Below are 18,238 nucleotides of genomic sequence, written 5' to 3'. Positions count from 1 at the left end.
AATAGCTGAAGCGCTCCCGCGTATCCAGATGTACCAGTTCCAGTGCCGCATCTATGTCAGAGTTAACGTCCAACATGTTGACGCAGTGTTTATTCCTCTGGGTATATGCATTACATGCACAGTGAGATATTTCAAGCTGTTATTTGTTATAATTTTGGTGATTGTGGTTTACAGCTCAACAAAACCCTTAAATCCAAAAACTCAGAAAATTAGAATATTACATAAAATCAATAAGTTGAGAACAAGAGAAAAAGAAATACATCTGCACACTTGAATAGTCTAAATGAGCAATTTAGTTCATTAATAAATTAATTGAAGAAACCCCAATATACATGTGTCCAAATTGGACTTTAGGCCTCTCTGGGGGTGCGACCCTGTTACAACCAAGATATCAGAACAAATATAGAGAACTAGAAAGACGGTTGTTAGGTTGGGTGCACAGTATCAATTAATTGGATTGATTATCAAAAATAAAACGTAACTTTTATTACTTATGTTAATATTCAGAAGGTCCTTGTCGTGGGACACATACAGCAAAATATAGAGGTTAAAAACATGACATATACAAACACATAAGTGATATAGAAAAAAGAAAAATGTGAGACAGATTCTTAAAAAGTGGGATCACCACAATAACTCCTGCAACAAGTGTAAATGCTTATATGTGAGACGCTATCCACTCGGGATACAGCTTGAGTCACGTTTATCAGTTCTAGATATATTTAATATCATGTAGCACAATTAGGTATAGCCACAAATAGTGGGGTATTTCTAATAGGACATTGCCTTAGGTGCGTGGATGCAATACCATGTGTAGTACAAATAGAGCCTCTTGCCCACCTAGTAATGAAGTGCTAGTGGGTTACTCTTAAATAGAATGCATCACCTGAATTGGTACTGATAATGAAATCTTAAAGAATATTGTGCCACTGGTGCCCTATATTACAGTATGTGATGTATCTCCTTACGGATGACTCGCAGGTGAGTCTATGATGCTATAGGTGTGGGTGTTTGTCAGAAATTGACACTAGCAAGTTCTAATATATTCACATTGTATTCATATGTGGAACGCTCACACAAATGATATACACTAATGTGTCTTAAAGATAGACTATATGAATCAATAGATGAAAATCTGTGTGAATATTGAACATCCCCCCTTATATAGTGACTCCAGGGTAATCAGAGTTATACCCCTTATACTAATGGAGTCAAAGGGATGTGCTGAGACATTACAGCAATGATCATCTGTAAATGGAGGCACAGAGTAAGTATGTTTCAGTCCACGTTTGTTTAGTGATGAAGGGAAATTGTTACAAAGTATCTTAGGGCTGATATGGCACAAGAGCAACAGTTACTACAGTAACAATTCTTGTAGTGGAAAGAGGATTTGCAGGGATATCACTTCACTGATGAATGTGGTGTTATCAAATCACACACTCTGTGTATAATACACTCTACCACTTCTGCTGACTCATAGGCTGTATTACACCTATGAACCAATGCTAGAAATGCTATTTCTGCTTCTAACTGTTTTATTGTGAGCGGTGCAGTGGTAATTAAACATGAGGTGATTTCAACATAGTAAACAGTATTATGATAATCCACACATGTGTGCTATACAGAGAAGCGGATGGTTGCTCTCTCTGTTGTAGCAGTGGCCTAAGGTAAGGCCTGGGGTGCCCCCTCTGCTACTATCCTGAGTGGTTAGTCGTTTTATTATCTAACCTCACACACACAGCCTGCTGAACGGATTTCAGTTGCTAATTGCTGGAGCCCTGTGAGAATCAGTGCTGGTGCGGGTATAGGCGTCATTAACTATTGCACAAGATACAACATTGCTATAAATTATAAGGAGTGTGGTGCATGTGGAGTAATTCATGCAAAAGGGGCCCAAACCAAGTACTGGGTACAAATGCATGGCTATACTTTTCAGAGGGCTGACATTTCTGTATTTAAAATCCTTTTTTTTAATTGATTTTATGTAATATTCAAATTTTCGGAGCTTTTGGATTTGGGGTTTTCTTAAGCTGTAAGGCACAATCCTCAAAATGATAACAAATAAAGGCTTGATATATCTCACTTTGCATGTAATGAGTCTATATAATATATTAGTTTTACTTTTTAAGTTGAATTACTGAAATAAATGAACTTTTGCACAATATTCTAATTTTCGGGGTTTCACCTGTATGTGTGTAATTCCCATTCAGTCTGGGGGAAAGGTGCCCCCAGCCCAGCACTCCCGGTAGCGGCTAGATTCTTTTCAGCCTCTAACGTCATCAGACCACGTGAACCATGGGACATACCATCCCTACAGATTGTAAGCTTGCGAGCGGGGCCTTCCTGCCTCATTTTTGTTTCTAATTGTAAAGCGCAATGAGATTTGCTGTGCTAGATAGGAAACTGTTAATAAATGTGTCCCGCGACGGCAAGGGGAAGAGCAAGGTCAGTGGGCTAGCAGTTTTACCACGCAACATCTATCCCTTTAGTAACCTGCGGCGAGCGAAGCCTGCCATTGCGAATCATATGGTATTTTCCACGGTTCACATTATTACGTCTGGGGCTACAGTAACTGAAGGGGATATAGACACAACCCAGCACTCCCCCGCTCGAAGGCCCAAGAATCATGGGGCCCTGGGCAGCGGGTCAGTGTTGACCATACTTTAAGATGGGCCAGAGCTGTATCTGCAATTACCAGATGAATGGAGTCTGAACGTAGCACTGCGCCAGTTGCTGTAGCTGTGGAACACAACATAGGGGGTAATTCAGACCTGATCGCTAGGGTGCGTTTTTTGCATCCCTGCAATCAGGTAGTCGCCGCCTACAGGGGGAGGGGGAATTCGCTGTGTATGTGTGCGTTCGGATGTGTAGCAGAGCTGCACAAACTCCGCAGCCCAGGACTTGCTCTTCCAGTGTGATGATCGGGGCTGGAGCTGACGGCAGAAGTCCTCCCTCCAAACGCCTGGTCCCTCCTGCGTTTTTCCGGACAAACCTTGAAAACGGTGAGTTGCCACCCACAAACGCCCTCTTCCTGTCAGTCACCTTGCTATCGCTGGTGCGCTCTGATTTTTCTCAACATCCCGTCGCTGGCCGGCGATCCCCGTTGCTGCGGTCCGTCACGCCTGCGCATTGCGGTGCATACGCAGTTCAGACCTGATCGCCCGCTGTGCAAAAACTCACAGCAGCGATCAGGTCTGAATTAGCCCCATAGGTAGGGTCATACCATGACCCTCTCCAGGAGGGACAAATTGCTCTGCTCCTGGGCTTTCCTCTTAATGTATGATTGCTGACATCTGTGTTGAACAGGTTACTGGATAAGAAAGGTGTTTCAGCACAGGTGATGGCAATCATAAATTAAGAGGAAAGGCAAGGAGCAGAGCATTCAGTACCTCCTGGAGAGGGGTTATGTTGGGAGGTATGGGTAGGATTGAAGCGTGCAAAAAATAATTTGATTTCATAGGTACACAGCTGAGCTGGCAGTGTTCCATTACACGTAATCAAACACAAACCCCCAGTTCTAGAGGGAATGTACTGCCACTATTTATGGGAACGGACAGCTTTGCACTTGTGTCTAAAATTCATAAGATCCAAAAACAACACATTATATTGCTGCATTAGTGCCGCAAAGCGGGAGTACCAAGATGGCCGCCGTTACCTGTGACATGCGGAGAGTACCAACATGACTGCCCCTGTCCTACAGCGCAATCCGAGAGGTGAGGGCGTCCTGTTCCGGAGCATGGTGAAGGTCACCGAGCCGCTGACTGGCTTGGGTGCTGCTGCTGCTATACAAGATGGAGGCTGCCGCAGATCCTGAACTACAGAGATTCATTGAAGTACAGACTCAAAAACAGCGATTCCAAAGCCTGGTCCACCAGCTTACCGAGCTATGCTGGGTACGTAGCTCTGCAAAAGAAACATACAGTCACTGTGCACACTTCCAATGCCTGTGAGCACGGGTGTTTGATGCCCCTGGACATAACCCCGTGGTGCACTCTATGGACATCTTCGAGTCCTGCTTCTTCTAGTCATTACATTCTTTCATGGTTATGATTCCCTGTGCTGTAGTCTTTTTCTATATAAAAGGGACAGCAAGTTCTCCAGAAACCATGCCTTCAGTTTTCTTTTACATTTTGAATGTACAGTATGGACAGGGAGTTGAGTACAGGATCCCAGCGGTTGGAAACCAGTCGGTTATAATACCAACGCTGGAATCCCGATCGTCAGAATGCCGGCAGGGGTGGCGAGCGGAATGAAGCCCCTTGCAGGCTCGCTATGCTTGCCACAGTGTGGGTTCGGTGGTTCGCTTCACTTGCCACAGGTTCTACTCCCACTCCATGGGTGTCGTGGACACCCAGGAGTGGGAATAGCTGTTGCGGCACTTCTTGTGGTCGGGATTTTGACCGTCGATATTCCGACTGCCAAGATTCCAACTACATCCCTGGACAGCGATGGTTAAATGACATTACAGGGGCTTTGCTAAGTGCAGTTGAAGAACTAGAAAAATTGTGCTGGTGTCTCTTTAACCCGATGCATGAACAGAAGAGTGCTAAGGAGCCCATTTATTAATAACCGCATATGCATTGTGATCTGGGTGTGATATTAGGGTAGATGCTAGAATCAAGTGGGCTAAGGGACCTTTTCCGTCTGGGGGAGGAGCCACGACACAAGGGGAGGAGCTATGCCAGCAGGATAGTTCCTCTACTATCCACGACATCAACTATTACCTTTAGTAATCAGGTGGCGAGCGAAGCGGAGCGAGCCACCGAGCCCGAAGCGTGGGGAGCGTACTTTTCGGGTACCCTGTTCGTCCATAGCTCCACCCCCTGGTGACGTGTATCCTCCCCTAGGTACATCAGAAGGTCCCTTCTCCCACTCCGATATAGAATCAACCGTGATATTAGTGGCAGAATAGCACCGCAATATACGATTAATCCGGGTGAATGTATTAATGATTACTTCCACTACTATCTCCAAGATTTTTCACGTGCTGCTCCCTTACTCTGGAATTCTCTAGGTTTCCCCCTCAGACTCTCAACCTCTACAGAACTTCAAACGGGCTACCAAGCCCAGCCAAATCTCATCCTATCTCTGTCTACCCCAGGCATGTCAAAATCGTGGCCTTCCAGCTGTTGTGAAATTACAAGTCCCAGCATGCTCTGCCAGCATACTTTCCACTGATCAGCTGGTAAAGCATGCTGGGACTTGTAGTTTCACAACAGCTGGATGACCATGAGTTTGACATGCCTGGTCTACCCCATCTGTGTCACCCCTGTCTGTCTGTCTGCCCCTCCCCTTTAGACTGTAAGCTCTCACGAGTAGGGCCCTCTTCCCTCATGTGCTTATCCTTTTCTTACTTTAATAATCCTCAACTGCCCAAATCCTGCAGTTTTCGGCCACCTTGATACTTATCTCAGTGTCATCTGCTGATGTAGTTATGCTTAGTTACCCTGAACTTGTCCTATATTGTCTTCAAATGTAAGTCACTGTTTTCCTGTTTTGATTATGTGCATATGTACTCTGTAATTGGGCGCTGTGGAATCCTTGTGGCGCCATATAAAGATAATAATAATGAGCCCCCGCAGGTACGGCATCTTTCCCTGCAATGTGCTGCCAGGGCTCCTGTGCATGCATGGTCCAGGTCAGCGCACTTACAAGGCCGCCATTGGCAGGGAGAGGGAACCCTCTCCCGGGGCTACAGCGGGCTACTGCCATCTTCAGATGGATTCCAGTTCTTCCTTATCTTGAAAAAGGGTATATTTGTATCCCTGCTTCCTATTGATTTTATGAACCATACATTGAAATGGAATCCTCATCAGTATATTGATCAAAGTGGGTATAGCCTTACCGATAAACCTCCAAGAGGTCATAAAAATGTCTTCTCATAGTGTAAAACTGTTATTCATTTATTGCACATCTTAGAGTATTCAAAACATAATACAGATGCATAAACCATGTGAAGAAAGTACTGCGTACCCACTTGAGCCTTAAGCAAGGCACATGAGGGGTTAAGTCCCAGGCAAAACACCTCCAAGCTTGTGATGGTAAGTCTTCCCAAGTCCCAAACTGGTAGCAGCCCCTGTACTCCACCAATGCATTTCGACTTAGTCAGTCATTGTCAAGGTGTACAGGTAAGTTATCAGAGTCCATATTTATACCCATTGTAGCCAATCACAAATAGCTGAAGTTGGGACTATTCAATTAGCATGAACATCAAACATACAAACCAACAACATATACAGCAAATATAAAATATTCCAGATATGCTGATGACACTCAAATCTACCTTTCCTTCCCTGATCTCTCCCCGGCTCTCCTCACTCGTGGGATCCGGTCGTTTTATCGACAGTGTCTAGGTCGACAATGTTTAGGTCGACCACTATAGGTCGACAGTCACTAGGTCGACATGGATGGAAGGTCGACAGGGTTTCTAGGTCGACATGTGCTAGGTCGACAGGTCTAAAGGTCAACATGAGTTTTTCACATTTCTCTGACGTCCTAGTGGATGCTGGGACTCCGTAAGGACCATGGGGAATAGCGGCTCCGCAGGAGACAGGGCACAAAATAAAAGCTTAAGGATCAGGTGGTGTGCACTGGCTCCTCCCCCTATGACCCTCCTCCAAGCCTCAGTTAGATTTTTGTGCCCGGCCGAGAAGGGTGCAATCTAGGTGGCTCTCCTGAGCTGCTTAGAATAAAAGTTTTTAGTTTAGGTTTTTTTATTTTCAGTGAGTCCTGCTGGCAACAGGCTCACTGCATCGTGGGACTAAGGGGAGAAGAAACGGACTCACCTGAGTGCAGAGTGGATCGGGTTTCTTAGGCTACTGGACATTAGCTCCAGAGGGACGATCACAGGTTCAGCCTGGATGGGTCACCGGAGCCGCGCCGCCGTCCCCCTTACAGAGCCAGAAGAGACGAAGAGGTCCGGTGAAATCGGCGGCAGAAGACATCCTGTCTTCAGTCTAAGGTAGCGCACAGCACCGCAGCTGTGCGCCATTGCTCTCAGCACACTTCACACTCCGGTCACTGAGGGTGCAGGGCGCTGGGGGGGAGCGCCCTGAGACGCAATATAACAATATACCTTAGGTGGCAAAAAGAATACATCACATATAGCTCCTGGGCTATATGGATGTATTTTAATCCCCTGCCATTTTTACACAAAAAAGCGGGAGATAAGGACGTCGTGAAGGGGCGGAGCCTATCTCCTCAGCACACAAGCGCCATTTTCCCTCACAGCTCCGCTGGAAGGACGGCTCCCTGACTCTCCCCTGCAGTCCTGCTTCAGAATCAGGGTAAAAAAGAGAAGGGGGGGCATTTTTGGCAGCAAATAACGATAATAACAGCAGCTATAAGGGAATAACACTTATATAAGGTTATCCCTGTATATATATATATAGCGCTGGGTGTGTGCTGGCAGACTCTCCCTCTGTCTCTCCAAAGGGCTAAGTGGGGTCCTGTCCTCTATCAGAGCATTCCCGGTGTGTGTGCTGTGTGTCGGTACGCGTGTGTCGACATGTATGAGGAGGAAAATGATGTGGAGGCGGAGCAGTTGCCTGTGTTGGTGATGTCACCCCCTAGGGAGTCGACACCTGACTGGATGATTGTATTTAAACAATTAAGTGATAATGTCAGCGATTTGCAAAAAACTGTTGACGACATGAGACAGCCGGCAAATCAATTAGTGCCTGTCCAGGCGTCTCAGACACCGTCAGGGGCGCTAAAACGCCCGTTACCTCAGTGGGTCGACACAGACCCTGACACAGATACTGAGTCTAGTGTCGACGGTGACGAGACAAACGTAATGTCCAGTAGGGCCACACGTTACATGATCACGGCAATGAAAGAGGCATTGAACCTTTGTGACACTACAAGTACCACAAAGAAGGGTATTATGTGGGGTGAGAAAAAACTACCAATAGTTTTTCCTGAGTCAGAGGAAATAAATGAGGTGTGTGAAAAAGCGTGGGTTTCCCCCGATAAAAAACAGCTAATTTCTAAAAAATTATTAGCATTATATCCCTTCCCGCCAGAGGTTAGGGCGCGTTGGGAAACACCCCCTAGGGTAGATAAGGCGCTCACACGTTTATCTAAACAAGTAGCGTTACCGTCTCCTGATACGGCCACCCTCAAAGAACCAGCTGATAGAAGGCTGGAAAATATCCTAAAAAGTATATACACACATACTGGTGTTATACTGCGACCAGCAATCGCCTCAGCCTGGATGTGCAGTGCTGGAGTCGCATGGTCGGATTCCCTGACTGAGAATATTGATACCCTGGATAGGGACAATATTTTGTTAACTATAGAACATTTAAAGGATGCATTACTATATATGCGTGATGCACAGAGGGATATTTGCACCCTGGCATCAAGAGTAAGTGCTATGTCCATCTCTGCCAGAAGAGCGTTATGGACGCGACAGTGGTCAGGGGATGCGGATTCCAAACGGCACATGGAAGTATTGCCGTATAAAGGGGAGGAGTTATTTGGGGCTGGTCTATCGGACCTGGTGGCCACGGCAACGGCTGGAAAATCCACCTTTTTACCCCAGGTCACTCCACATCAGCAGAAAAAGACACCGTCTTTTCAAACTCAGTCCTTTCGTTCCCATAAGTACAAGCGAGCAAAAGGCCACTCTTTTCTGCCCCGGGGCAGAGGAAGAGGAAAAAGACTGCACCATGCAGCCGCTTCACAGGAGCAGAAGCCCTCCCCTGCTTCTGCCAAGTCTTCAGCATGACGCTGGGGCTTTACAAGCAGACTCAGATATAGTGGGGGCCCGTCTCAAGAATTTCAACGCGCAGTGGGCTCACTCGCAAGTGGATCCCTGGATTCTACAGGTAGTATCGCAAGGGTACAAACTGGAATTCGAGGCGTTTCCCCCTTGTCGGTTCCTGAAGTCTGCTTTACCAAAGTCTCCCTCCGACAGGGAGGCAGTTTTGGAAGCCATTCACAAGCTGTATTCCCAGCAGGTGATAATCAAGGTACCCCTCCTGCAACAAGGAAAGGGGTATTATTCCACGCTGTTTGTGGTACCGAAGCCGGACGGCTCGGTGAGACCAATTTTAAATCTGAAATCCTTGAACACTTACATAAAAAGGTTCAAATTCAAGATGGAGTCACTCAGAGCAGTGATAGCGAACCTGGAAGAAGGGGACTATATGGTGTCTCTGGACATCAAAGATGCTTATCTCCATGTCCCAATATACCCTTCTCACCAAGGGTACCTCAGGTTTGTAGTACAAAACTGTCATTATCAGTTTCAGACGCTGCCGTTTGGATTGTCCACGGCACCTCGGGTCTTTACCAAGGTAATTGCCGAAATTATGATTCTTCTACGAAGAAAAGGCATTTTAATTATCCCTTACTTGGACGATCTCCTGATAAGGGCAAGATCCAGGGAACAGTTAGAAGTCGGAGTAGCACTATCTCAGGTAGTGTTACGTCAGCACGGGTGGATTCTAAATATTCCAAAATCGCAGCTGATTCCAACGACACGTCTACTGTTCCTAGGAATGATTCTGGACACAGTCCAGAAGAAGGTGTTTCTCCCGGAGGAGAAGGCCAGGGAGTTATCCGAGCTAGTCAGGAACATCCTAAAACCAGGCCAGGTCTCAGTGCATCAGTGCACGAGGGTCCTGGGAAAAATGGTGGCTTCTTACGAAGCGATTCCATTCGGAAGATTCCATGCAAGAACATTTCAGTGGGATCTACTGGACAAATGGTCCGGATCGCATCTGCAGATGCATCAGCGGATAACCCTGTCGCCAAGGACAAGGGTGTCTCTCCTGTGGTGGCTGCAGAGTGCTCATCTACTAGAGGGCCGCAGATTTGGCATTCAGGATTGGATCCTGGTAACCACGGATGCCAGCCTGAGAGGCTGGGGAGCAGTCACACAGGGAAGGAATTTCCAGGGCTTGTGGTCAAGCATGGAAACATCTCTTCATATAAACATTCTGGTACTAAGGGCCATTTACAATGCCCTAAGTCAAGCAAAACCTCTGCTTCAGGGTCAGGCGGTGTTGATCCAATCGGACAACATCACGTCAGTCGCCCACGTAAACAGACAGGGCGGCACGAGAAGCAGGAGGGCAATGGCAGAAGCTGCAAGGATTCTTCGCTGGGCGGAAAATCATGTGATAGCACTGTCAGCAGTGTTCATTCCGGGAGTGGACAACTGGGAAGCAGACTTCCTCAGCCGACACGACCTTCACCCGGGAGAGTGGGGACTTCACCCAGAAGTCTTCCACCTGATTGTAAACCGTTGGGAAAAACCAAAGGTGGACATGATGGCGTCACGTCTAAACAAAAAACTGGACAGATATTGCGCCAGGTCAAGGGACCCTCAGGCAATAGCAGTGGACGCTCTGGTAACGCCGTGGGTGTACCAGTCAGTGTATGTGTTCCCTCCTCTGCCTCTCATACCAAAAGTACTGAGAATCATAAGAAGGAGAGGAGTAAGAACTATACTCGTGGTCCCGGATTGGCCAAGAAGGACTTGGTACCCGGAACTTCAAGAGATGCTCACGGACGAACCGTGGCCTCTACCTCTAAGACAGGACCTGCTACTGCAGGGGCCTTGTCTGTTTCAAGACTTACCGCGGCTGCGTTTGACGGCATGGCGGTTGAACGCCGGATCCTGAGGGAAAAAGGCATTCCAGAAGAAGTCATTCCTACTCTGGTCAAAGCCAGGAAGGACGTAACCGCAAAACATTATCACTGCATTTGGCGTAAATATGTTGCGTGGTGTGAGGCCAAGAGGGCCCCTACAGAGGAATTTCAACTGGGTCGTTTCCTTCATTTCCTGCAAACAGGACTGTCTATGGGCCTAAAATTAGGGTCCATTAAGGTTCAAATTTCGGCCCTGTCGATTTTCTTCCAAAAAGAACTGGCTTCAGTACCTGAAGTTCAGACATTTGTAAAAGGGGTGCTGCACATACAGCCTCCTTTTGTGCCTCCAGTGGCACCTTGGGATCTCAATGTGGTGTTGAGTTTTCTAAAGTCACATTGGTTTGAACCACTTTCCACTGTGGACTTAAAATATCTCACATGGAAGGTGTCGATGCTGTTAGCCTTGGCTTCAGCCAGGCGTGTGTCAGAATTGGCGGCTTTATCATATAAAAGCCCTTACTTAATTTTTCATTCTGACAGGGCGGAATTGAGGACTCGTCCTCAATTTCTACCTAAGGTGGTTTCTGCATTTCACATGAACCAACCTATTGTGGTACCTGCGGCTACCAGGGACTTAGAGGACTCTAAGTTGCTTGACGTTGTCAGGGCCTTGAAAATATATGTTTCCAGGACGGCTGGAGTCAGAAAATCTGACTCGCTGTTTATCCTGTATGCACCTAACAAACTGGGTGCTCCTGCTTCTAAGCAGACGATTGCTCGTTGGATTTGTAGTACAATTCAGCTTGCACATTCTGTGGCAGGATTGCCACAGCCAAAATCAGTAAAAGCCCATTCCACAAGGAAAGTGGGCTCATCTTGGGCGGCTGCCCGAGGGGTCTCGGCTTTACAACTTTGCCGAGCAGCTACTTGGTCAGGGGCAAACACGTTTGCTAAATTCTACAAATTTGATACTGTGACGACATGTGATGACACAGCTGGCGCGTCGTGTCGCTCAGTGGTAAAAGACACGTGGTTACTTTCCTAGCCCTGGTCCTACACATGGACTTCACCAATTGCCAATATGTTATTAGTTATATGTTAGGCAATATTGTATTATATTGTATGATATTATTGTTACAAGGGTACAGTTATGGTTTCAATGTATATATATGAATGTATTGGTTATTCTGCTATAGTTTGTAAAATAATGTTTCCCCATGTGACGATCAGATAACCTATGTATTTGCTCTGTCTGGGAAGATACAGCCAGTCTCAGATGTCAGGCCATACACCCCCCTCATTCTTCCCCACACAATGGATTCCAGGCCACACAATCAGATTAAGTAAGGTTACTTTAGTTAACATCTATTGTGGCCTAGGGGACATGCCTGGGCATGTGAAAATAGGGTTGCTCTGAAACTGTCTGGGGGTGTCGCCTTATTGTAGAAAAGACAAAGGTTTGATAATAGCAAAGAGGGGACGTGAGACAGAAGAGAGAGAGAGGCAGGAGACTGACTAAGAAGTAATGTTCTGTCAGGAGCTCCAGGAGGGAATTGTCGTGTAGAATTGGATCACAGAAGTGTGCTGAACTGTGTTATAACCTATTCTGTTAATAAACCACTGTTGTTTTTTCATCTACCACCGTGACTGAGTGATTTTGAACCCAATATCCTCACAGATACCCTGGCTGAGGAGGACCTGGAGTTCTCTCATTCGGTGCTGCAGAGTCATCCGCACTCTCCCGCCCGTTTGGGAGCTTTGGTATAATCCCCATGGTCCTTACGGAGTCCCAGCATCCACTAGGACGTCAGAGAAAATAAGATTTTACTTACCGATAAATCTATTTCTCATAGTCCGTAGTGGATGCTGGGCGCCCATCCCTAGTGCGGATTGTCTGCAATACTTGTATATAGTTATTGTTACAAAAATTCGGGTTATTATTGTTGTGAGCCATCTTTTCAGAGGCTCCCTTGCGTTTATCATACTGTTAACTGGGTTCAGATCACAAGTTGTACGGTGTGATTGGTGTGGCTGGTATGAGTCTTACCCGGGATTCAATATCCTTCCTTATTATGTACGCTCGTCCGGGCACAGTATCCTAACTGAGGCTTGGAGGAGGGTCATAGGGGGAGGAGCCAGTGCACACCACCTGATCCTTAAGCTTTTATTTTGTGCCCTGTCTCCTGCGGAGCCGCTATTCCCCATGGTCCTTACGGAGTCCCAGCATCCACTACGGACTATGAGAAATAGATTTATCGGTAAGTAAAATCTTATTTTTTTGGGGGGGGGGGGGGGATTTTTTCATACTTAACGATCCACGTGGACTACGATTCGAACGGTAAAGTGTGCCAAGCGAAGGCACCATGCCCGAAGCATGGCGAGCGAATGCGGTGCACTAATTTGGGATCCCGGTCACTTTACGAAGAAAACGACACAAAATAAAATAAAATCCACATGTCGACCTTTAGACCTGTCGACCTAGAAACCCTGTCGACCTTCCATCCATGTCGACCTAGTGACTGTCGACCTATAGTGGTCGACCTAGACACTGTCGATAAAACGAACCACACCCCTCACTCGTACCTCCAACTGTCTTATCTGCTATCCCTTCTTGAATGTCCCAGTGCTTTCTTAAACTCTTTAACGTGTCCAAGACTGAGCTGATCATCTTCCCATCCTCCCGCACAACCTCACCTCCCACAATCTCATTATCCATTGATGGCACGACTTTCTCCTCTAGCCCCCAAGTACACTGTCTTGGTGTAATCCTTGACTCCTCCCTCTCCTTCAAACCACACATTCAGCTCCTCTCACAAACCTGTCATTTTCATCTCAAAAACATTTCCAGGATTAGACCCTTTCTCACCCAGGATGCCATCAAGATCATTATCCACTCACTGATTATTTCCAGACTGTTATCTCCTCCTAACTGTTCTTCCTGACAATTACTTCTCTCCACTCCAATCTATCCTCAGTGCTGTAGCCCGGCTCATCTTCCTCACCAAACGCACTACATCCACCTCCCCTCTCCTACAAGCCCTTCACTGGCTTCCCTTCCCTTTCAGAATCCAATTCAAACTTCTCACACTCACTTACATCTCTGACCTTATCTCCCTTTACTTTCCCACCCGTCCTCTTCGTTCTGCTAATGCACGCCGACTCTCCTGTCTTCTGATTACTTCTTCCCACTCCTATCTCCAAGATTTTTCACGTGCTGTTCCCTTACTTTGGAATTCTCTACCTCTGTTCCTTCACATAGGGAGGAACGGGGAAATTACTCCTCCCTGGGGTCGGAGTGCCAATATCTTACAGTATATGCCTGCGATATCTGCAGTGTCAGATAAAATGCCTGGCGGTCTAATGGGCAATTTACCTGCCCGTGTATGCCCAGCATAAAGGCCCATACACATTGGGCGATTTTGAGCTGAAAGCAGCTCACTTTTGGTATGTTGAGCTGCTTCCAGCTCAAAGCCGCCCAGTATGTATGCATGAGCGCTGATGCACGCTCCCGCTTCATCGCTGGCGGCCACCGTTCATCTACTGGCATTTTCCTGCCTGCACAGCGCTGTCCAGGAAGAGCAAGTCCCTCCAAAGCAACTTCAGTTATCACGGTATCAGGGGGTTATAGAAGGGGGGGGGGGGAGGCTGCAAAACGACTGTGTAACTTATTAAGGTGCACAGTCAGCGCAGATAGGTGGTCTATATTAAAAGGGCTGTTTGTGGGTTGACTCCAATCTCTGTGTCTCTCTTGCCATTCTTGGGGGTGAAACTGTCTATCCTCCCCTGTGTGTGTCTGTGGTCTCCATTAAGCAATGTCCAGGGCCTCTGTGTCATATGCTGCAGAGGATAAGTCCTCTCAGGATGATCCCATTCCATGTAATCAGGATTGCACTGGTTTAGCACAGATTCCAGCAAGGGAGCCTGAGTGGTTATCCTCTATCAAATCTATGATTTCTCAGATTTCAAATAGGGTTGCACAAAATTAATCTGCTTTACAGAACTCTATGGCAGTCTGGCCCAGTTCTGGTACATCAGGGCTCCCCGCTGTATATTCACATAAATGTGTTCTTGCACAGATCATGCAGGATGATACGATACCGATTCTGATACTACAGATGATGATGGGGATGTGTTGCGGGGGGCAGCATGTCTTGCAAAAGGGGTGCAGTTGATGATAGAGGCTATTAGGGATGTGTTGAATATTGCTGATACAACCCCCGAGCAGGTTGAGGAGGCTTACTTCACTGAAAATAAGAAAGCTTCGCTAACCTTCCCTGCGTCAAATGAATTAAATGCTATTTTTGAAAAAGCTTGGGAAAACCCGGATAAAAAATTCCAGATACCTAAAAGGATTCTGGTAGCATTTCCTTTCCTGGTAGAGGATAGGAAAAAATGGGAAAACCTACCTATTGTTGACGCGTCAGTATCCAAAAAAAGGTGGTTTTACCTGTTCCAGGATCTACCGCCTTAAAGAGGCGGCTGATCGTAAAATTGATAATACGCTCAAATCCATGTACACGGCTTCTGGGGCAATACTACGTTCCACTATTGCCAGTGCCTGGATTGCCAAAGCTATAGTAAAGTGGTCAGGTACGTAACTTGAAGACTTGGATACTATGGAGAAATGTGATGTTGAATTGTTTTTACGTAACATTCAGGATTCGGCAGGATTTCTGGTAGAATCCATGAAAGACCTGGGTTCCATGGCTGCAGGAATTTCTTCCATATCTATATCAGCTTGTTGAGGATTGTGGTTGCGCCAGTGGTCTGCCGACACGGAATCCAGGAGAAGTGTGGAGACCCTACCCTACACAGGTCAGGCTCTCTTTGGGGAAGCGTTAGATGCGTGGATCTCCATGACTACGGCTGGTAAGTCACCCTTTCTTCCCTCAGCTACACCTGCTCCGAAGAAACCCTTTTCTTCAGCTACATCATAGCCCTTTCGGTTTCCCAAGCCCAGAAGGACCAAGCCGTCCGACACCTTCTTTTGGGGAGGTCGGCCCAAGTCCAAGAAACCTGCGGCTGCAGGTTCCCAGGAATAGAAACCTGCTTCAGGTACACCAAAGTCTTTCCGCATGATGTTGGACTGGACGCCCTGGAAGTGGGGCAGGTGGGAGCGAGACTCAAGCATTTCAGTCATGTCTGGGTGTCATCCGGCCTGGACCCCTGGGTGCAAGATATTGTGTCTCAGGGGTACAGGCTGGAATTTCAAAATCTCCCTCCTCACCGATTTTTCAAATCAGGCTTGCCAGCTCTGCTGGCAGACAGGACTGTCCTGCAAGAAGCCATCCAGAAGTTGGTGGAGGCACAGGTCATTGTGCCAGTAGCACCTCATATGCAAAACAAAGGTTACAATTCGAACCTTTTCGTGGTACCGAAACCAGATGGTTCGGTCAGGCCCATTCTGAACTTAAAATCACTAAACCCCTTTCTGAGGGAGTTCAAGTTCAAAATGGAGTCTCTAAGGGCAGTGATATCAGGTCTGGAGGAGGGGGAGTTCCTGGTATCCCTGGATATCAAGGATGCGTACCTCCACATTCCGTTTGGCTGCCGCATCAAGCTTATCTTCGATTCGCACTGTTGGACTGTCATTTTCAGTTCCAGGCCCTACCATTTGGCCTCTCCACAGCACCGAGGGTATTCACCAAGGTGATGGCGGAAATGATGATTCTCCTCCGCAGACAAGGGGTTAACATAATTCCGTATCTGGACAATCTGTTGATAAAGGCATCGTCCAAGGAGAAGCTGTTACAGTCCATAGCTCTCATGACCCAGCTTCTCAGGGAACATGGTTGGATCCTGAATCTTCCAAAATCTCATTTGGAACCAACCAGGAGATTGTCCTTTCTGGGAATGATCCTCGACATGGAAGTGCAGAGGGTGCTTCTTCCAGGGAAAAAAGCGTTAGTGCTTCAAACGATGGTCCGGGATGTCCTGAAGCCAACCCTGGTGTCGGTTCATCAGTGCATTCGCCTTCTGCGAAAGATGGTGGCCTCTTATGAGGTCCTGCAGTACGGGAGGTTTCACGCTCAGTCCTTCCAACTGGATCTCCTGGACAAGTGGTCGGGAGCCCATCTACACATGCACCAGAGAATACGTCTGTCACCAAAGGCCAGGATTTCACTCCTCTGGTGGCTGCAACTGCCTCACCTTCTGGGGGGCCGCAGGTTCGGGATTCAGGACTGGATCCTTCTAACCACGGATGCAAGTTGCTGGGGCGCAGTCGCTCATGGGGAAGCTTTCCAAGGAAGGTGGTCAAGTCTGGAAGCCGGCCTGCCGATAAACTTTCTGGAACTAAGAGCCGTCTACAACTGTCTTCTCCAAGCGGCCCATCTTCTGAGAAATCGGGCCGTTCAAGTGCAGTCGGACAATGTGACAACAGTGTCTTACATAAACGGAACGAAGAGCAGAGCTGCAATGTCAGAGGTAACAAGAATTTTCCTCTGGGCAGAAAAACACGCGTTGGCGCTGTCAGCAATCTTCATTCCAGGAGTAGACAATTGGGAAGCGGACTTCCTCAGCAGACACGATCTCCATCCAGGGGAGTGGGGCCTCCATCCGGAGGTGTTTAAGGAGGTAACAGATCTTTGGGGCATACCTCAGATCGACATGATGGCCTCTTGTCTCAACAAGAAGCTTCGGCGATATTGTTCCAGGTCGAGAGACCCGCAAGCAGTGGCGGTCTATGCCCTAGTTACTCCATGGGTGTTCCAGTCGGTGTATGTGTTTCCTCCACTTCCACTCCTCCCAAGAGTTCTAAAGCTCATAAGGAGAACAAGGGTTCAAGCGTTCCTCATTGCTCCGGACTGGCCAAGAAGTGCTTGGTACGCGGATCTTCTGGATCTACTGCAAGAAGAGCCGAGGCCTCTTCCTCTTTGGGAAGACCTGCTGCAGCAGGACCATTCGCCTATCTAGACTTACCGCGACTACGTTTGACAGCATGGAGGTTGAACGCCTGATACTAGCTCGAAAGGGCATTCCGAACAAGGTTATTCCTACCCTGATACAGGCTAGGAAAGGAGTAACGTCTAAACATTACCATCGAATTTGGAAAAAATATGTATCTTGGTGTGAGTCCAAGAAATTTCCTGCGGTGGAGTTTCAACTGGGACGGTTTCTCCTCTTCCTACAAGCCGGTGTGGATATGGGCCTGCGGTTGAGATCTGTGAAGGTTCACATTTCGGTCCTATCCATTTTCTTCCAGAAACAATTGGCTGCCCTCCGTGAGGTTCAGACTTTTTTTGAAGGGAGTTCTGCACATCCAATCTCCCGTTGTGCCGCCTAGGGCGCCCTGGGATCTTAACGTGGTGTTGCAGTTCCTCCAGTCGGACTGGTGTGAGCCTCTACAGGAGGTTGATTTCAAGTTTCTCACGTGGAAGGCTGTCACTTTGTTGGCCTTCGCTTCTGCTAGACGTGTGTCAGAGTTGGGGGCTTTGTCCTGTAGAAGCCCATACTTGATCTTCCATGAAGATAGGGCTGAGCTTCGGACACGTCAGCAGTTTCTTCCGAAGTTTGTGTTGGCATTTTATATCAACCAACCTATTGTGGTGCCAGTTGCTACTGACTCCTCAATTTCATGTAAGTCCTTGGATGTTTTAAGGGTTCTGAAAATCCATGTGAAGAGGACTGCTCGTCA

General features: G+C 47.3%; 1 protein-coding gene across 1 annotated transcript in view; it reads left to right on the top strand.

Moving 5' to 3' along the window:
• Window positions 1-3,448: 3,448 nt before the first annotated feature.
• Window positions 3,449-18,238, top strand: part of TIMM8A (translocase of inner mitochondrial membrane 8A) — a 31,841-nt gene continuing 17,051 nt past the window's right edge. The window contains exon 1 of the mRNA XM_063935592.1: window positions 3,449-3,893. Coding sequence (XP_063791662.1) covers window positions 3,792-3,893 — 102 coding nt within the window. The 5' untranslated portion in view covers window positions 3,449-3,791. The remainder of the gene's footprint in view (window positions 3,894-18,238) is intronic.

The sequence above is a fragment of the Pseudophryne corroboree genome, chromosome 8, assembly GCF_028390025.1.
Source record: "Pseudophryne corroboree isolate aPseCor3 chromosome 8, aPseCor3.hap2, whole genome shotgun sequence".
NCBI lineage: Eukaryota > Metazoa > Chordata > Amphibia > Anura > Myobatrachidae > Pseudophryne > Pseudophryne corroboree.
The sequence above is the reverse complement of the archived record's forward strand: the minus strand, read 5'-3'. Positions and strand labels throughout refer to the sequence as shown.